This window comes from Microcaecilia unicolor, chromosome 2, assembly GCF_901765095.1.
Source record: "Microcaecilia unicolor chromosome 2, aMicUni1.1, whole genome shotgun sequence".
In the NCBI taxonomy this organism is placed as follows: domain Eukaryota; kingdom Metazoa; phylum Chordata; class Amphibia; order Gymnophiona; family Siphonopidae; genus Microcaecilia; species Microcaecilia unicolor.
The window spans coordinates 24,622,199-24,648,107 of record NC_044032.1 but is presented as its reverse complement, the minus strand read 5'-3'; the positions used below and the strand labels follow the sequence as shown (position 1 = coordinate 24,648,107).

The window sequence follows — 25,909 nt, the reverse complement described above, 5'->3', positions numbered from 1 at the left end:
TTATAATGCCTTTGTATTGCTCCATGGTGAGACCGCAACTTGAATATTGTGTACAATTGTGATCACCGCATCTCAAAAAAGATATAGCGGAATTAGAAAAGGTACAGAGGAGGGCAACGAAAATGATAAAGCTGAGGGCGGGTCTATGAGTGAGGGTGATAGCCTAGCCTACAAACAGTACAGGAGTTCAGTGCTTCACTGTCAGGAAGTGAGGTTCAGAACGTTTGAGGGGGGATTTGAGCTTCAGAACATTTGAGGGGGATTTTATTTATATAGTTTTGCAGATATGTATAGGCTCACAGCACTTAGTACAGGTAAATGGTACAAGGCTGTCTCTGGGTGTGTGTTTAGAGAGAGAAAGAAAGGATAGGGTGTTCGTTCAGAGGAAGAGAGAAGCCTTGGGGTTGTGCTGCAAGAGGTATATATGTGTGCAGAGAGAAAGGAAGAGAGAGAGAGAAGGGCCTAAGAAAACAAAGCCATGTGCTCTGGGAGAGAAAGCTTTGGGGAAGAAAGGGGGTCCAGAGCCGGAGCTTTGGTGGCTGGAGATGGGTAGGTGCAGGGGGAGAGACAGAGAGAGAAGTGCCCTGGACAGAGAGATAGTCGATGACCTAACTTATGCTACATCTCACTTTATCACTTGGAAACCTCTATGCAATGTCATAATTACTCTGTACCATGTATGTATGCACTGTAATGCAAAATCATTTGTATGCATTACTAAAATGTACTCTCCCGTACCATGAATGTATGCACCTAAATGTATTACCATCTGAAATTCTGTACCCGGAATGGCGATCGCCATCACGGCATAATGTAAGCCACATTGAGCCTGCAAATAGGTGGGAAAATGTGGGATACAAATGCTACAAATAAATAAAATAAATAAATAATTGATTAATGAGCCAATCAGCGCCAATAGTGCTTTTTCAGCAGCATATATAGAATCTCACCCTTTGGAAGCAATTCCATAACTTGGTACCAAGACATAGGCATCACAATGGGGCACACTTAGCGCCATTCCTTAATGGAATACATCTAAGTCATTATAGAATACTTGAACAAAACCATGTTGATGTGCCAAGTGCACTTTCGACAGGTCAATGGCTAGTGTAAGTTGGCATGCCTACGTATGCAACGTGCACAACTGGTAGTATTTTACAAGTTGCACGCATCACTTGGCATATACCCATGACATGCCCATGCTCCACCCACACGTATACCCCCCCCCTTGCAGTTATGTGTTAAGCAACTATGATGGAAACTTTAGAGAATAGGGAATGCCAATCACTGGCACCTATGACCAGTGGAGTAGCTACGTGGGGCCTGGGCCCCCGTAGATTTGGCCCTGGACCCCCTGCCAACGACCCTCTCGACCCCCCCCCCTCCCCCGCCGTCGGCTACCTTTGCTGGCAGGACGTCAGAAACAGAACGAAGCCTTCCCGGGAAGAAGAGGACCTCCTTGGCTGGCGGGGATTGGTGTCCCCTGCCAGCAAAGGAAGGCGACGGCGGGGGAGGGTTGGTGGCGGGAGGGGGGGTCGAGAGGGTTGTCGGTAGGGGTCGTCAAATTAGGTGCACGCCTAATTTAAGCATCAGGATTTATACCAAGTAAAATGTGGTCTAAATGGACGCGTCCAATTTGGTCGCGTGAAGAGACACTCGGCGTATTTCTATATACCAAGTGGAAATTTTAAGCCTATTCCATAAAATATAGACACACTTTATAGAATACGCCCATGCCTAGGTGTGCTTTTTTTTACTGCGCGGATTTTTCAAACGCCATATTTAGAATCTAGCCATAAATGTTTAATGCAAGTTAAAATTTGAACATGTTAAATATGCAGCCTTAGTATTATGCTGACTTCATATTATATCTGTTATGTTAATGTTCTTTCATGCTGTCTATTATGGTGTTATTTATATTGTACTGACATTTATCTTATTTCTTTTACATAACTAGTAAAAAAGGCCCGTTTCTGACACAAATGAAACGGGCGCTAGCAAGGTTTTCCTCGGAGTGTGTATATTTGAGAGAGTGTATGTGAGAGTGACTGTGTGTGAGAGAGAGAGTGAATGTGCGAGTGTGTGTGTGTATGAGACAGAGAGTGTGTGTGAGAATGAGAGTATGTGAAAGTGCATATGTGAGACACAGTGTGTGCGAGAGAGAGTGTGTGAGACACAGACTCTCTGTGAGACTGAGTGTATAAGTCCAAGAGAGTGTGTGAGTGACTGTGTGACACATAGAGAGTGAATGTGATACAGTGTGAGACACAGAGTGTATGAGAGACATTGTGTGAGAGTGAGAGAGAGAAAGACATTGACTGTGAGAGACAGAGAGTATGTGAGAGAGAGAGAGTGTGTGTGACAGTGATACCTCCCCCCCCCCCCCCCCCCCCCCGGTGCTTCAAGGAACTGACCAATCCTATTTAATAGAATGCACCTCCAACATTCTGAAGCCGAGAAACCTCGTTGGTCACTTCTGCTTGTGACGAACCCGGAAGTACGTGATGTCAATTCAGGAGATGGATACAGAGAGCAGGAATGCCTCAGCCATGCAGTCAGCTTCAGAATGTTGGAGGTGCGTTTTATTATAGAGGATGGTCTGTTGTGCTGTTAGAATTGTATATTTCTGATAGTGTTTCATTTTAGTTCTATTATTAGATTTCAATTTGCAATTTCCAAGCTTACCTCACTGAGGGGTCCTTTTACTTAAGGCAGTGGCGTAGCTACGTGGGGCCTGAGGGGGCCGGGGCCCCCGCAGATTCACCCCAGGACCCCCCTCCCGGCAAACCCGCCCCCGCCGCCGCCTACCTTTACTTTTGCTGGCGGGGGATCCCACTCCCCGCCAGCCGACGTCTTCTCAGTCCTTCCTGCTCTTCAATTTGTTTGCTGACGTCCTGCACGTACAACGTGCAGGACGTCAGCAAACAAATTGAAGAGCAGGAAGCGACTGAGAAGACGTCGGCTGGCGGGGAGTGGGTTCCCCCGCCAGCAAAAGTAAAGGTAGGCTGCAGCGGCGGCGGGTTCGCGGCGGGGGGGGGGGGGCGGCAATGTCGGCGGTGGGGGGGCGGCGCCGGGGGGAGGGCTAATATGTGCCCCCTCCCCCCGGGCTCTGGACCCCTCCAAAACGGAAGGCTGGCTACGCCCCTGACTTAAGGTGCACCGAAAAACGGCCTGCACTGTTTTAGGCGCATGTATTGGACGCGCGCAGGCCCACTTTTCAGCACACCTGCAAAAAAGGCCTTTTTTGGGGGTCGAAAATGGGCATACGGCAAAATAAAAATTGGAGCACGTCCATTTTGGGCCTGAGACCGTACCACCACCCACTGACTTAGCTGTAAGGTCTCAAGCGTTAAAGGGGCAGTAATTGTCTGCGTGCGTACAAAGCCGATAACCGCCTGGTTAGCGCCACACGGTAGAAAATATCAAATATTTTATTTATTTGTTACATTTGTACCCCACATTTCCCCACCTATTTGCAGGCTCAATGTGGCTTACATAGTACCGTAAAGGCGTTCGCCAAGTCTGGTAGAGAAACAAATACAAGGTTATATTCTGGTCGAATAAGGTCGGTGTGTTTCAGGCACCGTGAGGGTCGAAGGAAGGGAAGGTTGTATATTGTCCAGTACGATCATTGGTTTTGCCGTGTTGCCGGGTGTGGGGATTTATGTTGGATCGGAAGGGTAGGCCTTTTTGAACAGGTTGGTTTTTAGTGATTTCCTGAAGTTTAGGTGGTCATGGATTGTTTTCACAGCTTTTGGGAGTGCGTTCCATTCACATTCATAGGCACACAACTGTGGCATGGAGTGGAGGAGGGGCCTAGTGGTTAGCGTGGTGGACTTTGGTCCTGGGGAACTGGGTTCGATTCCCACTGCAGGCACGGGCAGCTCCTTGTGACTCTGGGCAAGTCACTTAATCCTCCATTGCCCCAGGTCCAAATAAGTACCTGTATATAATATGTAAGCCACATTGAACTTGCTATGAGTGGGAAAGCGCGGGGTACAAATATAACAAAAAAAAAATAAGTTACCCAAATCAGTAAAATCAACCCAGAACTCCTTAAATTTCCGAAAATTATTTAAGTCCGTCCTGTTCAAGCAGGCTTATTCTCCAGGTTCAACATAATTCTGATTAACTCCTAGTTTAACAAGATTCATGAACAGTAATTATCTCTTACTAGTAAAAAAGGCCCGTTTCTGTTTGAAAGGAAACGGGCGCTAGCAAGGTTTTCCTCTGAGTGTGTATGTTTGAGAGAGTGACTGTGTGAGAGAGGCTTCTGTTCCTGCTGCTGTGCATTCCCCGTGTTGTGCTGATTCGCTGCTCCCTGTATCGTGGCTCCGCCCCTCTCCCTTCTACTGGCCAATCTGCTGTGGGTTGTGTGACATCACTATTATCTACTCCAACATGATCCACGGTTCCAGGCAGCCTCAGAATGTTGGAGGTGAGAATTATTATATAGGATTATCTTCTACATATTGTTGTTTAAATGATGTTTACTATCTTACTTTTACACCGTTTAATTGTGCTTTTCCGTACTGTAGCCTTCCTACAGATTTGTGTAAGCCACATTGAGCCTGCAACTAGCGGGGAAAATGTGGGGTATAAATGTATTAAATAAATAAATATAGAAGTTAGATGCATTTTCTGCCGCACGTAATGGGATTGCCGCTCCGGGGCACGCAGTAGCCAGGCGATAGTTCCAAATTTGACGTGCGTTTGATGCGCGTAGACGCCCTTATGTGCCTTTGTAAAAGGGCTTCTGACTATATTTAAGCTTATATTTGGGCATTTTACTATTGTTATGCTGTTAACAAAATTATACGTTTTATGATAAACTGGGTGAACCTCTTCATAAAGACAGTTAATAAATCCCAGTAAATAAAATCAAAATACTACTGAGTGTTACTGCTTTACTATATGTTAATATGGTTAATGCATGTTATTTTAATGAAAGGCCTATTTTATTCAATAGGACCTAACTTCTAATAGCACGCATTAAAGATAACACACATTAGTAACTCTAGTTCATTAAATATAGTACACAAAGCATAGAGGCAGAGCTCAGACAGATGGGAAGGCAGTGTGAAGCGCCGCTCACCTTCAATGCTGACGCCGGACCCCGAGGTAGCAATTTTTAAATTAGAGCCGGCACGCAGGAAGGCGAGGGGCTGCCGGAGGACAGGTCCTGCTTGCATTTCCTGGGAGGGAGGCGCGGGGGCGTTGAACTCGGAGGAGAGGGGGGCCGTGGAACTCGGAGGGGATTGGAGGGAGGGGGGCGTCCTGCAACTTGAAGGGGAGGGAGGGAGGGGGCGTCCTGCAACTTGAAGGGGAGGGGGGCGTCTTGTAACTGGAAGGGGAGGGGGGCCTCCAACTCGAGGGGCAGGGGGCCGTGGAACTTGAAGGGGAGGGGGGTCCTGCAACTCGAAGGGGAGGGGGGCCTAGAACTCGGAGGAGACGGAGGGAGGGACAGAGGGAGGAGACCGAGGGAGGGAGGGGGGCTGGAACTTGGACGACAGAGAGGGACAGAGGGAGGGAGGGGGGCCATGGAACTCGGAGGGGAGGGGGGCTGGAACTCAGACGACAGACAGGGAGAGAGGGAGGTAGGGAGGGGGGCGTGGAACTCGGAGGGGATTGGAGGGAGGGAGGGGGGCATCCTGCAACTTGAAGGGGAGGGGGGCGTCTTGCAACTGGAAGGGGAGGGGGGCCTCCAACTCGAGGGGCAGGGGGCCGTGGAACTCGAAGGGCAGGGGAGGGGGTCCTGCAACTTGAAGGGGAAGGGGGCCTAGAACTCGGAGAAGATAGAGGGAGGGGGGGAGGGAGGGGGGCTGGGACTTGGACGACAGAGAGGGACAGAGGGAGGGAGGGGGCCATGGAACTCGGAGGGGAAGTGGGGCTGGAACTCGGAGGACAGACAGGGAGAGAGGGAGGTAGGGAGGGGGGCGTGGAACCTTGCTAGCGCCCGTTTCATTCCTCTACGAAACGGGCCTCTTTTACTAGTAAAAAGAATAAAATGTTCCCCATACATGCCCTTACCGGACTCTTACTGGTGCACAGAGCTGGGCCTTCAGTCCAGCACTGGACTTGGTGGCTCTCCTTAACCTCCCTTTCCCACCCCTTGGCCTGTTTCACATGCCGTGCCCTGTCTTGTTTTAAATATTCTGCTTGTACTTCCTTCACTTTCCACCTTTCTAAACAATTAGAACTTGATGCAAGGTCTCTTCCACCCCCCAACCCCCACTCTATCTTCTTTGGCGCCCCTTAGAAAAAAGATCTCCTTGGCACAGATGCTTTGAATTCTTTTTCTTTGACGATGGCTTCCAAACCTGCAGAGCAGTGCGCTATCCTACACCACTTCAGTGACCCTTGCTAACCTCAGTGGCCAGACAGGACCCTCGACCCCTTTTATTCTGCATTTTGCATCATTTTCTTCCCCTCTTTCTTTGGTAATGGGACACTTAAAGCAGTAGGAATAACAAGACTGATCTTAGAATCAGCTTACAGGCACTGAAAGAATCTGAGGGCACACAAAGCCTATCCAGTCTTTCCAGTTTAACCAGTCCTTCAGTCTGTCGCATCCTCTTTTGTCTTATTTCTAAGTCCCCCCATTGTTATTTTTACTTAGTATAGTTCTTATGCTATTTTTTTTAAATTTTGGAATAACCAGCTGCTAAATCCATAAGTGTTGCCATACTGGGACAGACCGAAGGTCCATCAAGCCCAGCATCCTGTTTCAAACTGTGGCCAAGATCCAAAAACAGTACAATACATTTTATGCTGTTTATCCTAGAAATAAGCAGTAGATTTTCCCCAAGTCAATTTTAATAATGGCCTATGGACTTTTCTTTTAGGAAGAGGGCCAAACCTTTTTTAAACCCTGCTAAGCTAACTGCTTTTACTACATACCTGTTCCGGGGCAGAGGGAGCTGCAGTGAACGAGCAAAGAAGTTTAGCGAACTCGGAGCAGGTGCGCGCCGCGGCACCCCCCAGCGGCGTGCACTCGGCGCGGACTGCCCCCACCGCCCCCCCCTTGGTACGCCACTGGTGCTGTAGAACTCCTCACTCTGTCCACCCGAGCCTGCTTCTAAGTGAATTAATAGATGGGATCCCCTTTTATCTTTCCTTACTGCCCCTTTCCTTACTGCGACTAAATGATAGCGGGGATGGGACGACTTCCCTATGAAGAAAGACTAAAGAGGCTAGGGCTTTTCAGCTTGGAGAAGAGACGGCTGAGGGGAGACATGATAGAGGTATATAAAATAATGACTGGAGTGGAACAGGTGGATGTGAAGCGTCTGTTCACGCTTTCCAAAAATACTAGGACTAGGGGACATGCGATGAAACTACAGTGTAGTACATTTAAAACAAATCAGAGAAAACTTTTCTTCATCCAACGCATAATTAAACTCTGGAATTCGTTGCCGGAGAAAGAGTTGAAGGCGGTTAGCTTAGCAGAGTTTAAAAAGGGGTTAGACGGTTTCCTAAAGGACAAGTCCATAAACCACTACTAAACGGACTTGGAAAAATCCACAATTCCAGGAATAACATGTATAGAATGTATCTACGTTTGGGAAGCTTGCCAGGTGCCCTTGGCCTGGATTGGCCGCTGTCGTGGACAGGATGCTGGGCTCGATGGAGCCTTGGTCTTTTCCCAGTGTGGCATTACTTATGTACTTATGTACTAAAAATCCTCAGCAGTTCGTAGCAGATGAAACAGTGGTAACCCCCTTTCATCCGATAAACTTAACTCTTCTTACGATTCCCCAATGTGTCTGTCACACATGAACTTTGCTTTACCACAACCTCAATTTGTATTTGTTTTAACCGGTATTGGCGATCGCTTCTACGGTACTATGTAAGCCACATTGGGCCTGCAAATAGGTGGGAAAATGTGGGATACAAATGTAACTAACAAACAAACGGATAGCTAGGCCGTATATCTGCCTTCATTTTTCTGTTTAATGGTCTGCATATATCACTGTGATGTCTGCTTGGGGCTCTGATGAAGATCCTTTCAGCTATCTGTGCTGTATACATGCTTTACATATATTAGTGAACCAAACGTACAACTCCATGCAACTGAAGAACTTTAAAGGGTCTGGTGTACTGCAGTGCCGTAGCGGGGGCGGCTGGCACCCGGGGCGGGTCGCCGCCACGCACCCCCCCGGGTGCAGCGCGATGCCCCCCCCTCGGCGCGTGCCCCCTTCCTCCGGCGCACACCCCCCCCCCCTCGGAGCGCATTTTACCTTACTTTGGCAGCGCAGGGCGGGCGGGAGGGCCAATCCACCCCCGAGCCCACGTCGCTGGGAGCTGCGTCGGCTCCCTTGGTTCCTTGCTCTCTCTGCCCCGGAACAGGAAGTAACCTGTTCCGGGGCAGAGGGAGCAAGGAACCAACGGAGACGACACCCCCCCCCAGCGGCGTGCACCCGGGGCGGACCGCCCCACCCCCCCCTTCCTATGTCACTGGTTTACTGACCTCAGAAGTGCCATGTCTGGTAACTATTCTTCTACCATGACGAATTAGGCACCAATCGTCATCGGTCGCCACCACCTCCCTACGTCTTTAAATAAATTTTAAAGTAATTTGTTCTTATATTAAGAAAACACTTTTTGTACTCATCTGAACTAGTGGCGCTTTTCTGCTGCATCGGCTTAGGGGAAGTAACATCCGACACTACAGAAAAACGCCATTAGTTCAGATGAGCACAAAATGTTTTCTTAACATGAGAACAAATACCTTTAAAATGTACTTAAAGACATAGGGAGGTGGTGACGACTGATGACGACTGTGGTGTCTAATTCGTCATAGTGCAAAAATAGTACCAGACATGGCACTTCTGAGGTCAGAACACCAGACCCTTTAAAGTTTTTCAGTTGCATGGAGTTGTACGTTTGATTCACTAATATATGTAAAGCATCCGCATACAGTTCGAACTCCTCTTATTGACTTATAAGTGCATTCACTCTGCAGCTCCTCAGTACCTCTCCACTCTCATCTCTCCCTACATTCCTCCCCGGGAACTCCGCCCTTCTCCTCCACCGCTAACTCCAGACTCTGTTCCTTTTATCTTGCTGCACCATATGCCTGGAATAGACTTCCTGAGCCGGTACTCAAGCTCCATCTCTGGTCGTCTTCAAAACTAAGCTAAAAGCCCACCTTTTTGATGCTGCTTTTAACTCCTAACCCTTATTCACTTGTTCAGAACCCTTATTTTATCATCCTGACTTTAATATTCCCTTATCTCTTGTTTGTCCTGTTTGTCTGTCCTAATTAGATTGAAAGCTCTGTTGAGCAGGGACTGTCTCTTCATGTTCAAGTGTACAGCGCTGCTTACGTCTAGTAGCGCTATAGAAATGATAAGTAGTAGTAGTAGTCATCGGGATTCTGGAATCTTGCTACTCTTTGGGATTCTGGAATCTTGCTACTCTTTGTCAATATCCCTTATTTGTCCTGTTTGTCCTAATTAGATTGTAAGCTCTGTCGAGAAGGGCCTCTCTCTTCATGTCCAAATGTACAGCGCTGTGTACGTCTAGTAGCGCTATAGAAATGATAAGTAGTAGTCGTAGTACAAGAATAGTACCAGACGTGGCACTTCTGAGGTCACTACACTAGACCCTTTACAGTTTTTCAGTTGAGTGGAGTTGTACATTTGATGAGACGATTGACGTTCCACTGCACTACGAAGATATAACAACATAGCCACGGCGCAGCTGGTTTGATTACATATATTAGCGTAACGTCTGCTGCGTGTGGCTCCGATGAAAATCCACTTAGCTCAATGCCCCCCAGATTTGTAGCTGTGGAAGGAGCTTTAACATCTTCAAAAGCCTCACGTCAGATTAGAGGTCTTCGAATTCTTCTTTGAAAGGTCTCCCACCCTCACCCTGTTAAGGAGTCTCTTTCTACAAATGCAGTTAACACTTGCAGAATGCTGTTTTCTAATTTTATCTTCCCCTGGTTACTTTTTCTGATGCACACATGGCTCTTTTGTCTGTTTCTTTATGGGTTGGAAAAAAAAAAACTAAGGAGTGACAGTTTTGGTCCACTGGATGCAGCTGCACAGCGAAATGACTTTTTTCCTGATAGATGTGCCTGAGTGACACCCGGGCCACTAAACCCGACAAAGGGACAGTTGAAGGTGTTAAGTACCCGCAGCAGCTTCCCTGTATCCATATATTGGGCTGCTTTTCGGGTGCAGGGAAAGTGAGAAATCCACCTCTGTATTTTCTGCTTCATAGCTTAATACACAGTAGGGATGTGCATTCATTTGGAATGACCTTCCTCACACTGCTGGAGGATGTTTTTAAATGAAAAAAATGACAGGAAAAATAATATATATGTGTTTATTTTTGCGTGTCATAAATAGTGCACACCCTTTCTCCTGGATTCCGTATATGGAGCCCAGACTAAAAAAATGCGTGTGATAAAGACAGCAATGGACACGAGACAGCGATGCGTATTATAAGAGGAACGCTCATTTATTCCCTTGAAAAGGCGTCAGGGGGACTTTTATTTATTTATTTATTATTACATTTATAGCCCACATTTTCCCACCTGTTTGCAGGCTCAATGTGGCTTACAAAATACCGTAACGGCGTTTGCCGTTTCGGCTGATAATAAATACAAGATTATGTTGTGGTCAAAAGAGGTAGAAGTGAATCAGAGGTTAGGGGTCGAGGGGAAGGAGGATAGTAAATTGATTATGTTGTGTTGCTGGGTGTGGGGGTTTATGTTGGATCGGTGGGATAGGCTTTTTTGAAGAGGTGGGTTTTTAATGATTTCCTGAAGTTTAGGTGGTCATGTATTGTTTTCACAGCATGCGGGAGTCCATTCCATAGTTGTGCGCTTATGTAGGAGAAACTAGATGCATAAGTTGTTTCGTATTTTAGCCCTTTACAGTTTGGGTAATGTAGGTTTAGGTACGATCGTGCTGATCCGAGTCTGTTTCTAGGTGGTAGATCTATGAGGTCTGTCATGTATCCTGGGACTACGCCGTAGACAGTGGTGTGCTGGAGCAGGCTCTCACAGGCTCTCGAGAGCCATTTGTTAAGTTTTTAAGAATTTTGGGAGCTGGTTCTCCATGGCTACTTTAACAAATGGATCCCAAAATGTGGGCTTGGGCCCCTCCTGAATTCTCTTTTACTTTGCTGGCGAGAGAGAGAGCCCCCTGTTAACAATTTACCAGCACACCCCTGGCCGTAGATGATTTTGTGGAGCAAAATGCAGATTTTGAAGATGATCCGTTCTTTGACTGGGAGCCAGTGCAGCTTTTCTCGAAGGGGTTTAGCCGCGGTAGCATTTTTAGCTCACGGTAGAAATCAGCTGCCAGTCAACAGTGAGACGCCCACAGGAATATAATGGGCGTCTCAGCACTTACCGCCAGCTGATTTCTACCGCGAGCTAAAGACACCACCGCAGCTTAGTAAAAGACCACCCTCAGCCCTCCACTGCCACAGGTACCATATATATACTGCCCGATATTTAGCGCTGTTTAACCAGCCAGAACGGCTGTTGATCGGTTAAATAGTGTTTAACTGCCTCTCCGCTGACATTCAGCAGGGGATTGTCCCCCCCGCTGAATATCCCCGGTTAGCGGATTCCCGGTTATATCACACAATATAACCAGCTATCCACCAATTTTTAAACCAGGTTTCGCGGTCGTATTTGGCCGTTTGAAAACTTGGTTCTATCTTTGGCTGGTTTGAAGATAACCGGCTAAGTCTGATTTAGCCGGTTATCTTCAAACCACCCAAAAAATAAACCAGATATTCAATGCCGGTCACCCAATTGAATATCCAGGCTTAGCACCAACCACGAGAGTTAAGCCAGTCTAACTCCCGCAGTCTTGAATATCGGCCCCATACTATCTAGATTGCGAGTCCATTACGTACGAGTACCTGTATAGAGAATTATATTTGTTAACCACTGTATGCCTACGTGAAGGATAATAATGTTGTCTTTTCACCCTATTGGGAAACTTGTCACACAGCTGAAGCGACTACCTGGCCCATCAACCCCCCCCCCCCCCCCCCCCCCCGGACTAGCTGTACGCACATTTCCGACACGTTAGACAGGACCGTATGCCAGACTCTCTTGTGGCTGATCATCACCCTGTACAGGTATAAATAATTGTTATGGAGAAAGTTGATGTCACATAATTTCCTAGGTTTACAGTTATTGTTCAATGCTCTGTCCAAACTACCCTCCTGCCATATTAAGCCAATTTCACCAGAATGCAGCAGTACTTTGAGGGATGGGTACGAGTAACGGAAATAAGTTACTTGTACCCGTCCCCACCAGAAGTACCGGCGTGCACAAGACGGGACAGATCTTTTCAACTGGCATAACATCATCCCAGGGCCGGTGCTAGACTTGATGGGGTCCAGGGCAGAAGCTGAGGGGGAGGCCTCAAAGCTTGCTTGCAGAAACGCTAAAAGATCATCCCGAACTTTCCTTAACCTCCACTTCCCAAATTGCAAAGGCATAAAATACAAAGTGCTACACGCATCTACCTTCTCTTATATGAGCACGCAATTCTGGAATAAACTACCACGCAACCTGAAGACGACTTACGAGCTGACCGACTTCCGCAAATCACTGAAGACTTATCTCTTCGAAAAAATCTATCGAAAGGATTAAAACACATGAAGCCCACGCATACTGCTAATACTGCATCAATACATACTCATTTATACTCTTATCCCCCGAAATTCTAACACACTCAAACCTTAATCTACAGGTAAAAACGTAACAACCAAACGTTCTCTAGCTATTGTTCTGTAATCCTATCAGTATCCATTGTTCTTCCACTATTCCATTGTTCTGTTCCATGGTTCTATTCCCCTTGCGATACGTAGACTTTGTTTTCACTTTACTCCTCACAATGTAACCATAATCGAGTTGTAACAAATTGTACTTCCATCAATACAATGTATTGTAAGCCACACTGAACCCGCAAATAGGTGGGAAAATGTGGGATACAAATGCAATAAATAAATAAATAAATCTCTCTTTCAACTTCAGACAGATTTGAGACCCCCCCTTAAACTGCCCCGTTTGCCCACCCCTAACGCCGGTCCTATATCATCCCAGAGAATCAGTATGCTCTGAATTTTACCCACCTGAGCTCAACCCCTTCTTCCTTTTTTTGTTTTTTTTCAGTGCAATTATTTTTATTGATTCAATGAAATTTAACCAATAACAAAAACAAGATATATGTTCCTGCAATGCCACACAGTGAGGGAAAGTGAACACAGAAAACAAGGCTTCCCCCTCCCCTCTCCTCAAGAAAACAGAGAACATTCTTGCCACACGCTGTCCAATCGGGGTCCCAAGCCGGACCCTTCACCTGTTACAAGGACGAGAGTTTCACACCAGCAGAAAAAAAAGGGAACATGTGTCTTTGTGGTTGCAATTTCTACCCACCAGTGGCATAGCTACGGGGTGCCACGAGGGCCCGGGCCCCTCCAAATTGGTTCTAGGGACCCCCGCCAGCAAAGGTACTATCATGTGGTGGCGGGGAGGCGGGCCAAAATGTCCCGTCCCCCCATCGAGGTCTGGCTACGCCCCTGCTACCCACTCCTCTATCCCCAAACTACAACAAATAAAAATAAAGGCGGGGCTAGTGCTGGGCAGACTTACAGGGTCTGTGCCAGAGCTGGTGGTGGGAGGCGGGGTTGGGAGGCGGGGATAGGGCTGGCCAGACTTATACGGTCTGTGCCGGGGCTAGTGGTTGGGCGGCGGGGATACTGCTGGGCAGACTTATACGGTCTGTGCCAGAGCTGGCGGTGGGAGGCAGGACTGGTAGTTGTGAGGCGGGGATAGTGCTGGGCAGACTTATACGGTCTGTGCCAGAGGTGGTGGTGGGAGGCGGGACTGGTAGTTGGGAGGCGGGAATAGTGCTGGGCAGACTTATACGGTCTGTGCCAGAGCCGGTGGTGGGAGGCAGGGATAGTGCTGGGCAGACTTATGCAGTCTGTGCCAGAGCTGGTGTTGGGAGGCGGGGTTGGTGGTGGGAGGCGGGGATACTGCTGGGCAGACTTATACGGTCTGTGCCAGAGGTGGTGGTGGGAGGCGGGACTGGTAGTTGGGAGGCGGGGATAGTGCTGGGCAGACATACAGTCTGTGCCAGAGCTGGTGGTGGGAGGCGGGACTGGTAGTTGGGAGGCGGACTAGTGCTGGGCAGACTTATACGGTCTGTGCCGGGGCTGGTGGTTGGGCGGCGGGGATAGTGCTGGGCAGACTTATACAGTCTGTGCCAGAGCCGGTGGTGGGAGGCGGGGTTGGTGGTTGGGAGGCGGGGATAGTGCTGGGCAGACTTATACAGTCTGTGCCAGAGCTGGTGGTGGGAGGCGGGGTTGGGGGTTGGGAGGCGGGATAGGGCTGGCCAGACTTATACGGTCTGTGCCCTGAAGAGGACAGTACAAATAAAAAAGTAGCACATATGAATTTATCTTCTTGGGCAGACTGGATGGACCGTGAAGGTCTTTTTCTGCCGTCATGTACTATGTAAAGAAGGAGGTTGGCAGCTGGTACCACTGGTCCCCTCTGCCATCCAGTCCCGGTTTTGCTTCACTGCATTCAGCCCTAGTTTTCTTAGGGAAATCAGAACATTCAATAGGGTAAAACCAAGACTGGATTGGCCTGAAAAACAAAATAAATAAACTGGAGCCAGCTGGCAGCCCGAATTACCATGCAAAGTACCAAGCAAGCCGGGCACTGCCAAGCTAAGCAGTAGGCGGTGACTGAAGTGTTCTCTGTTATGCAAGAGGGTTGCAGGGCCATTAAATCATTTTCCACAAAAGACAGTGTGACTGCGTTTAATTTTCAGTATAGTGGGTGTCAGAAACAGCCGTGCATTGCGCCTCAGAAAGCACGCTCACCAAGCTCCAGGTCAGTGATCTGGCACGAAAATCACCACTGGGCAGAAAAGATTCGCAGCCTCCCCTCACCTGAAATAAAAGTTAGAAGCTCCCTCCCTCTGGTTGTAATGGTGCTTCTCTTTATCCCGATCAGATCAAACCTTCAAGATTAATTCCACTAGTGCACACCCAAACCCCCCCCACAGAATTGAATCAAGCGACGGTGTTACGTAAACACTTTTCAACCGTGAGTGAATGCAGGTGACTGAGCATTCACTGAACAGCTATGATAATGTTAATACTATCATTTCTGTAGCACTACAGTGTGTGTAGTGCTACACAGATGAAAGACAGTGGTGTATGAATCTTGATAACAGGAATTACCGTATTTTTCGGACTATAAGACGCACTTTTTTCCCCCAAAATTTGGGAGGAAAATGGGGGATGCGTCTTATAGTCCGAAGGTAGCGAATTCGGGATCGCCCTCCCCTACTTACGTCACGCGATGTTCCCTGGTGGTCGGGGCAGGAAAGAGCCCCCTCTTTCCTGCCCAGCGCGCTGCTCTCCGTCCTCCTGACTGCTTCCTGACTGTCTCGGCGAGATTCAAAATGGCCGCCGAGAATTGAAGTCTCGGCGGCCATTTTGAATCTCGCCAAGACCGTCAGGCAGCATTCAGGAGGACGGAGAGCAGCGCGCTGGGCAGGAAAGAGGGGGCTCTTTCCTGCCCCGACGTCACTAGACCACCAGGGAACATCGCGTGACGTAAGTAGGGAGGGCGATCCCGAACTCGGACAAGACGCACCGGAGCACCTAGGTTTTAGAGGAGGGAAAAAGGAAAAATTTTTTTTTCCTATTTCCCTCCTCTAAAACCTAGGTGCGTCTTATGGTCCGAAAAATACGGTACTTCAATTACCAAGTAAGAGACAGGAACCTTCCAGAGGAGTAGCTAGGAGGGGGGCACCAGGGGAGCGGCCGCTCCCCCAAACACACTTCCGCCGGTGCCGGAGCCTATTTTTTTTTATGCAATGTGTCGCCTTTAAAACAGGCGCCGGCGGAAGTCCGCTCCCGCCGCACCTTCAACCTGGCTACTCTTCTGAAACCGTCTCTAGCACCAGAAGAAAACAGAGCACCCGTATCAGTAAGTTTTGTGGACAATTACCGCCCACTGTGCACTTGGTCACCAGCAAGGCAGTACTTTCCTTCTCTGTCTGTCATCACCGATGTGATTTAAGGTAGGGTAGTAGCCCTGAAGACAAGGTGAAAAAGCATAACTCACAGAAACGACGTGACAATCTCACTCTGACGGAGGATTTTCTATTACTAAGCAGTGGGGGCCTTTGCAAAGCAGGGAGAACTTCAGCCCAAGCTCCCTGCTACATTTTAAGAAGGAATAACATAGAGGCGTCCCAGCAATAGGCAAGTGAGGAAGGGAGAGAAGAAGTTGAAATGGTAGGGATGAATAACAAACTGAAATTCCATCTAAACGCTTCATCATCCTAGCAGTAGCTCTTAAGACGAGGGGGTGAAGTACCTCGTCTCCAAAACCAACCAAGGACCAATCCCAGAAACCAGGTCCAGACCTGCAACTGTGCCCAACGTGGAACCAAGGGTAAGGGGACAATCTGAGCTCGCAAGCCCTAATACACACACAACCAGGCTCCAACCAAAAAAACAAACAGAACCAATAAACAACCGCTAAACACAACCAGAAAGACAAACTGTGTGCATGCACTTGTATATTTATGTGTGACTGTATATGTGTATTTATGTATGTGTGTGTATCTATGTGATTGTATGTGTTTATTTACGTGACTGTGTGTGTGCATGTATGTGTGTGTTTCTGTGTGAATGACTGTGTGTGTGTGTATGTAGTTATGTATGAATAATTGTGTTTGTGCATGCCTCCACCTACCCTCCTCTCCTCCTTCCTGTACACATTCATTGATTTGATTTGCTTACTTTATTTTTTGTCTATTAGATTGTAAGCTCTTTGAGCAGGGACTGTCTTTCTTCTATGTTTGTGCAGCGCTGCGTACGCCTTGTAGCGCTATAGAAATGCTAAATAGTAGTAGTAGTAGTCTCTTGTAACCAGAGCTAATATTGTGATGTCATAATGCCTCAGGCCACCAATAAGAGCCAACCTCATCAGTGATGTCACAATGGCTTGATTGTCCTATACTTGGCTCACTTTTATTACATAGCTCTTTGAGCAGGGACTGTCTTTCTTCTATGTTTGTGCAGCGCTGCGAATGCCTTGTAGCGCTATAGAAATGCTAAGTAGTAGTAGTAGTAGTACTTATGTGTGAGTGATTATACGTGTGCATGTGTTTGTATTTGTGTGAATGATTATGTGTGTTTATATGTATGTTTGTGTATTTATATGTGAATGAGTATGTGTGTGTGTATGTGTAAATGTGTGTATTTTTGAGTGAATAATTGTGTATATACATTTCTGTGTGAATGATTGTGTATTTATGTGTAATTATGTATGTATTTATGTGTAAATGTGCGTGTTTGTGTGTATATATAGTTATGTGTGAACAATTGTGTGTGTGTGTGTGTGTGTAGTGCATGTAGTGTAGTAAATTTAAAATGAATTGTAGAAACTTTTTCTTCACTCAACGTTTAATTAAACTCTGGAATTCATTGCCAGAGAATGTGGTAAAGGCTTAGCAGGGTTATAAAAGGGTCTGGACGGCTTCCTAAAGGAAAAGTCCATAGAACAAAACATGACATGGCAAAACTCACTGCTTATTTCTGGGCTAAGCATCATAAAATGTATTGAGCTTTTCTGGGATCTTGTGACCTGGATTGGCCACTGTTGGAAACAGGACGCTGGGCTTGATGGACCTTTGGTCTGTCCCAGTGTGGCAATACTTATGAACTTATGTACTCCCCAGCTTTCACCCAGTTTCTTTTTCTCTCATGTACCTCCCCAACCTTCACCTTATCTCTCTTTCATGTACCCCCAACCTTCATCCAGTCTTTCTCTTTTTCTCATGTACCCCCCACCCTTCTCCTAGTCTCTCATATACCCCCCAGTCTTCATAAGTACATAAGTATTGCCATACTGGGAAAGACCAAAGGTCCATCAAGCCCAGCATCCTGTTTCCAACAGTGGCCAATCCAGGTCACAAATACCCGGCAAGATCCCAAAAATGTACAAAACATGTTATACTGCTTATCCCAGAAATAGTGGATTTTCCCCAAGTCCATTTAATAACGGTCTATGGACTTTTTCTTTAGGAAGCCGTCCAAACCTTTTTTAAATTCCGCTAAGCTAACCGCCTTTACCGCATTCTCTGGCAACGAGTTCCAGAGTTTAATTACACGTTGAGTGAAGAAATATTTTCTACAATTCGTTTTAAATTTACTACACTACATGCACTGGATAAGAAATTGTGCACCTAACTACAGGCCTCGTTTACTAAGCTGAGCTAGAGGCGTGTTAGTGCTTTCAGCGTGCGGTAACCATTAGCACGCGCTAACTGTGCAGGCGCCCACAATATTCCTATGGGCGCCTGCACGGTTTGCGCACGCATTAAAAATGCCAGCGTACCTTAGTAAACAGAGCCCTTCATGCGCTATTTGCAGAAATCAGTCAGCGGTCATCTTTATTTGAAATTGCACTCAGAATTAGGGGCTGTAAGTGCTATAATTCTATAAATTCAAGCATGCAAAAGCGCCCTGTTACAGAATAAGGGGGACAGTGTGCGCCAATGAAATGCCTACTGTACATTTATTAATTGGGATTATATACGTGCACTTAGGGGGTGCTGGCGTTTTTAGCGTGCGCTAAACACTAGAGACGCAAATGCATTCCTACGGGTGTCTTTACCGTTTAGCGAATGCCTATTTTTAGCATGTGCTAAAAACGCCAGCGCACCATAGTAAAAGACCCCCTTAAGCACCTACTGATACTGAGAACCTGTAAGTGCGCAATGTGTTTGGGCCAGACACTCAGGGCTCCTTTTACTAAGCAGCAGTAAGCCCAACGCAAGCTTACTGCTCGCTATACAGGAAGTACTGCTGGGCTACCACAGCAGCCCGGCAGTACTTCCCGCTCCTAGCGCTCCATCATTTCCGGCGCTACAAATTTTTTTTTTTGTAGCGCCGAAGTGTACCCAGTGGTAATGGGGCAGTGCAGTTACCGCCGGGCAGGGGTGTAGCTACGTGGGGCCATGGGGGCATGGGCCCCCGCAGATTACGCCCTGGCCCCCTCTACATTTGACCCCCCCCCCTGCTGCTGTCACCACCCGCCCCGCATCAGATACCTTGTTTGCTGGCGGGTGTCCCCAATCCCCACCAGCTGAAGAGTCTTCTTCAGCGCCGGTAGACTCCGGTGCCTTCGTTGTGGGATCATCTGTTTCTGACGCCTTACGTCCTGCACCGTGCATGTAGCCCCGTGCAGGACGTAAGGCGACAGAAACAGATGATCCCACAATGAAGGCACCGGAGACAACCGGCGCTGAAGCAGACTCTTCGGCTGGTGGGGATTGGGGACCCCCGCCAGCAAATAAGGTACCTGATGCGGCGGGGGGGGCGAGTTGCGGTGGCGATCCAAAGTGGCAGCGGCGGGGGGGGGGGGGGTTGGGGTTTGTGGCGGCAGGGCGGTTGGCGGCGGCAGCGAGGGGGGGAGGCAGCTAAACAGTGCCCCCCCACCTCGGGCTCTGGCCCCCCCTCCTGCCGAGGTCTGGCTATGCCCCTGCCGCCGGGTTAACGCCGAGGTGGCAGTAAGGCCCCCCCCCCCCCCCCCCCCCCCCGAAATGGCCATGCAACAAGTGCTTTATTTATTGCATGGCCATTTCCTGTAGGAAAGCTAGACTTCCCTTTTACCAGCTGCAGTAAAAGGGGGCCTCGGCGTGCGTGTAAAACACGCGCCGTCAGGGCCGGCCCCCTTTTGCCACAGCTTGGTAAAAGGGGCCCTCAAGGTAACACCTAGCTTTGGGCACATCTAGCCCAAACATATATGATAGACATACAAGTGTCCAATATCTGCTCCTATGGATATAGAGTTGAGGTAAAATGGGTCCTGCCTCGGAATACCCTTTCCCGCCCCTTTTTCTCTACATGTAAAACTGTGTGTGCCCTGCATACATGCCTATTTTACACATCCGACACAGCAACAAATGTCTAAGTACTGTTTGAAAATGTACCTGTGAAAGTCTGTGTCTGCATGTACATGTGTGTATGTGTGAGTGCACGTATATACACATAGATATACATGTGTGTTGAAGTGAGTCTATGTATAACGTAGCCCTGCATTTATGTATGTATGTGGTGGAAGGGGTAATGTCTCCAGTGAGGGTTGGCTGTGCGTCGTAATGTATGTATATTTGCACGTGGAAATGACATGAAGTTGCACAATTATGTTGGTGTGTGTGTGACTGCAGGTTTATACTTTGTGCGACTGTATGTAAGTGCAGGTAGGACATGTGAACACATGTGTGACTGTATATTTCAGAATGTATGTATGCGTGTGATTGCAAATTTATAAGGGTTTGATGGCATATGTAAATATATTTATGACTGAGAATGTGTATATTACTAAGTTTGCATGTGTGTTTGTGTATAACTGCATTTTCCACACAGGATAGGGCTGTCTGGCTGCCCTCGGGCTTCACAAGCCAGAGTCAATTCCCCAGATCCTACCTGCTTAAACTGCTCCTCATAGGTCCACTCATGGTGTGAAGGTTGTGGGGCAGGGGAAGGGCCTTGGGACTGGCCAGACAGCATTTGAGAAGTCGGACCCTGCTGTGGAGGAGGAGATGGGGGTAATTCTTCCTCTTCATCCTCATCTTCCTCCTCATCGTCCTCCTCCTCCTCCTGATTCTCAGGCTCCCGGGTCAGGACAAGAGGCAGGCGTGAACGCTGCAAAGTCTCCCCTGCTGCTGCCCGTACGGCCGCCTGATAGTGGCGGATGGCCAGCGCCTGCTGGTGGATGCGGGACTCCACCAAGCAGCGCAGTTCCTGCTCTTTGTCGTGCCGTAATTTCTCCTCTAGAGCCAGGCGTGCCGCCTGCTGCCGCTGTAGGTTTTCCATCACGGCTTCCAGCTTCATGCCTGAGCCCAGACCTGAGCCAACACCCCCAGTGGAGACTCCAACACCTGCTCCGGGCTGCACCCCAGAGCTGGCCGACACCAGCAGCGGCAGCGAGGAAGAGGAGGAGGGGGAGAAGACAGCCTGCTAGAGAAAAGAGAAAAACAGGGCATCAGGGATGGATACACAGAGACCGAAGAGGAGAATACAGGGGAGAAAAAGCACAGAAAAACAAAAGATGAAAACACAGAGGAAACAGAACATATGGGAAGAGAGACGAAATATGGGAGAATGAGAGGGGAAAGAAAGAAGAAATATAGGAGGGAGGAGAAAATGCTAGGAAAAAAAAAAAAGCAAAAATACGGGAAATGGGAATACGGAGAGAGAAAAAACACGGGTGATCAGAAAAAAAATACAGAAGGAAAAGAGATGCAGTGAAAACAGCAAATACAGGAGAAAGGAAGACAGCAGGGAAAATTGAAAATTGCAGGGAAAAGAAAAGATAACTGTAGAAAAAGCAGGAAATATAGGGGGAATAAAAAAAAATTACCCATACAAGGGAAAACAGAAAGGAAATGTAGAGGAAAGGGAAAAAAAAGTGAGAGACAGAGAAAAAAAAAACAAAGATAGAAGAAAGACAAGTGGCCTATTTTCCTGTAGGAAACTAGAGAAGGAGGGATTTTAAGTGTTGGCCATCTCAGGATCACATGAAAAGTCTGAGCTGGGGCAGAGATCTGAATGAAACTGAATTCAGTCTATTAGGAAGGAGAATAGACAAACACACTTAGGGGGCAAGAGAGCACAGACACGCTGGTCTTGTAAGGCCAGTTTCCCTGTAAAAAAAAAAAACTAGGCTAAGAACAAAGGGAAAAAGCAGATGCCAGGGGGGGGGAAAGAGAGAATATACATGGCAGAGACACAAAAGACGGAGAGAGGGAAGAGAAAATATAGAATGAAAACAGGAAACTGAGGGAGATGAATATTCTGAGGGTGGAACTCAAATAAACAGTGTTAAAGAAAGAAAATACAGACAGACCTAAGAGTGGAAAAAAAAAATACAGGGAAAGAGCGGACCTTCGGGATGAAAAACTGAGAAGATACAAAAGGGAAAAAGAAAGCTTTTCTGAAAAGCAGAGGAAATAGAAGGTAAAGGGTACCTGAGAAATGGAAATTAAAGAGGAGGATAAAACAAGAGGTTAAAGAAAAAAGGAAAACACTGGAAAAGAGTGAACAGAGAAGGGCAGAAGTTAACATACAGAGAAAAAGATAAAAAAAATATGGCATGCGTAAAAAGCCAAGAAGCTACATGGGAAAGAGAGGGAAAGAAAATATATGCAAAGAAGATAGTAAGGAAAACAGGTAAAGCAGGTGGAAGAGAAAACTAAAGATGCACAGGATAAATATGTTATTTAAGATAGGAATGGGGAAAGAGGAAATACATTAGGAACGAACAAGTAAAAGTGAGAATATGCAAACTAGAAAGAACTACAAGGAAAAGCGATGATGCAACAGAAGAGAAAATGGGAAAAAGTCAAATATGGGGAAAAGAAGAAAACACGGAGATGAGCCAAAACTTAAGTAGTGAACATACTGTGGATAGAAAAAAGAAAACACAATGGAAAGCAAACAAAAAAAAAGGAATGACGGAAAAGCAAAGAAAACGAAAACATGGAAATAAACTAAAAATGCACACAGAGAAGACAATAAAAAACATGGGGGAAGAAAAAAAGCTGGGGGAAAAAAAAATGGAAGACACTAAACAAATCAGCAAAGAGTAATATAGGGCCCCTTTCACACAAGCTCACTAGCGTGCACTAAACACTAGAGAGAAAACGCTAGCACGCCTTTGTACAAGACCCCCACCAAGATTAAAAAACAGGAAAGGAGTTGAAGAAAATAATAACAAGTGAAAACAGGAAAGAGAGTGGGATGATAAAAGAGGATTCGCTGAAAAGATAAAGAAAGAAATGCCAACGGGAATGGAAACAAACATTGAAGAAATAGAAAGAGCTGAATGAAATTTATAAAAAAAGAAACAACAGAAAAAAAATGGAAGAGAAATTACTGGAAAAATACAAGATACAGTAACAGTCTGAGAGAAGGAACAAAAAAAGAAAGAGGAAAAAGAGAAGCAGAATGGGAAGAACGGGTGAGAATGTGGAGCGTCAAGGAAACGCCAACATTTTTCCTGCAATAAATTATCAGTATCTGAACCTGATGGCTTTCAAAGCTTTTTGTTCTTTCTAGCTTAAAAATAAAGCGAAGCTGTTTAAAACCGATTAAAAATAAATGTTTAAAAAGTAATAAATTCTTAAAAAGTGACCTGGGGGGGGGGGGGGGGGGGCGGGGTCCAAGTGGAAACACATCAAGGCAAAAATCATTTACAAAAAGGAAAAAACAGAAAAAGGGAGAGAGGGAGGGAGAACGCACACAAACGCAGAGAAAAGCTACAAGTTACTTAAGGGGCCCTTTTACTAAGCCGCGGTAAAAAAAAAATGGCCTGCGCTGGACGGGGAAAAGGCCTTTTTTTTTTTTTTTAAATTAAATGGGGCAGTAAATGGCCGTGCGCTATCAAAATTAGCGTGCGGCTATTTACTGCCATTTAGAAGGCGGTAAGGACTCGCGCGCTACTCGTGCACTTATCGGGCAAGCGCGCAGTGACATGGCTGTGCTGCCGATTACCGCCGGGAACGCCCCTCGCAGCAGCATAGAACATTATTTTCTACCGCGGGAAACTGCATGTGCCAACTTCGGAACTACCGCTTGGACTACCCCGGCGGTAGGGTCGATTTGGCGCGCGGTAATCCTACCGCGGGCTTAGTAAAAGGGCCCCTTAGAGAATATCTTCCCCAGATCAGAGAAGGCAAATAACAACGCTTCTGAAAAATTAAATAAAATTAGAATATTCTAAAGAAACGCTGCCCCTCCCCCCCCCCCCAGTTTAAGGATGCTGCTAATACGAACACAGATCTGCCTATTATTTCATGCTAGTTTAATTCCTTGATTTTTATTTTCTTTCTAGGCACTTGCCTAGCAGGGTGGGCGGTGTGGGGGGGGGGGACGAATAGGCACCCCTCCCTCCATCCCCCCACCCCAAGATCCAGCCCCCCGCCTCACACACACTCGGAGAAAACTCTTGTCAGCGATCGCAGATGATAATTACGATAATAATAATACAAGAAAGAAAAAGAGTAGGGGAGAGACTGAGACAATAAAACTGACGCAGAGAATTAAGCGGAAAAAGAATTATTACGCAAAAAAAAATAAAGCATCAACCACTCGAATTTTTCTTTTATTTTTAAGTTGATCTGGGACCCCAGACTTTCACAGAAAGCTGCGATTACCGTTTTATTTCTCGGTTATTGCTTTTTGAAAATGCCACCTCCTCTCTGTCTTATGCGCGTCTTATATACGTCGTATTATCGCTCGCTAATGGCACCGGTAGGCAAAAACTTTAGGGCTATTTTCTTTCCCGGACATGGTCCGACCGGTCCCCTCTCCCCGCCCTGCAGAGGGGCAAAAACAATAATAATAATATTTTCAAAACCAGGAGAATAAAGGAGGAGGTGGGGCGGGGAGGGTTAAAGCTGCGATCCGCTCATACAACAACGAACCCCGGGGAAGAAATGCGATCAAGTCCTTACCAAAGACGAGTTGGTGGCTACACTGGAGTTATCAACCATGCTTCTTCCCTGCCCACTCTCTCCTCTCTCCCACCGGCGTGTTTGCAAAAGAAAAGAAAAGTGGATCGTCCTTGATAAATAATCATAAAAAATATATATATAGACGTTCAACTCAAATAAAGCGAATCCACATCTGCGTCTTTTATTCCTCCACGCAGGCTGCCCGTGCCCCGGATAAGATCACGTCCAAGTATGTATAATATTACAAGACATCGTGGCGACTATTTTTTCTTTATTGTGCTTCCTGCAGCCCTGGGCTTTTTTTTTTTTTTTTTTTTTTGCAACAAGTGGCAGGCAGAGTCGGAGAATGACCCTTTCAGGGAGAGATCAGCCCTCTCTGCTCCCATTTGCTAACAACACGTCAAGGGAGTGATAAATAGAGGGGGGCAGGGTTTACTGCCAGTCCAGGCAGGGGGAGAGAGAGAGAGAGAGAGAGAGAGAGGAAAGGGCAGTCAGTTCTTCCCCAGTAGGGAGATCCCCCGCTAAGCCCAGGAGACCACCAGCCATTCTCTCTGGGGAGGGCGGGGGGGGGGGAGATAAAGACAGAGGAGATAACAAATATCCCCGAGCCCCCTTTCTTGCCATCTCCTAAGATTGGGGTTTACTGGATCCTCCTCCTCCCCCCCCCCCCCAATACACCCTGCTGTGGGACCACACTGAGCATTACACATACGGTACCCACCTGCTCTGCATAGTGCACCCCGTCCCTTTTGGGGATGGATTCAGGCTCAGTGCATTTCCCTTAGGTCAGTAGAGGCTATGATAGCATTGTCCTCTGCCAAAAAAAGTAGGCTAGGGCTTGTACATTTCAACTTTATTTTCACCCTTCCAGGCAGGGCAGTGGTTTAATGCCAAGGTACCTGCTGACGTTTCCTTTGGAGGTGGTTATTTAAGGTGAATGCTAGGTATGGGCAGCTAGAGAATTTTGTTTTGTGTCGTTTCCCATGGTCATGTATGGCAATTTTGATTTTTTTTCTGACATTTTGCTAGTGCGCAGTCTTTCGGAAAGAGGGTGCGCGTGCTTTTCCCCGATGGCGTGTGCACTGTCGGAAAGAGTGCGCCCTCGTTCTGAAATAGCTGCCCTCTTTCCACATATGCACTGCCTACAGACTTAAAAACAATCAACGAAACAAATACCTTTCGAAAATCTCTGAAAACATTTTTCTTCAACGAGGCTTACAATGAGAACCGATAGCCTTACCGAACCACCTCATCAATCCACGCAATTATGAACTCCTACCCTAATCACTCCCTTCTTTCCTTTCTACTCCTTTTCTTAAATCGCCACACATCACTAACTGTACTCGACAAACTGAAATGACAATGTTATT

General features: G+C 47.1%; 1 protein-coding gene across 1 annotated transcript in view; it reads right to left on the bottom strand.

Annotated features, from left to right (window-relative positions):
- Positions 1–24,578, bottom strand: part of ARID3C (AT-rich interaction domain 3C) — a 509,889-nt gene extending 485,311 nt beyond the window's left edge. The window contains exons 1-2 of the mRNA XM_030192839.1: positions 24,540–24,578; positions 20,509–21,042 (exon numbers count right to left, since the gene is read on the bottom strand). Coding sequence (XP_030048699.1) covers positions 20,509–21,042; positions 24,540–24,578 — 573 coding nt within the window. The remainder of the gene's footprint in view (positions 1–20,508; positions 21,043–24,539) is intronic.
- Positions 24,579–25,909: the final 1,331 nt, after the last annotated feature.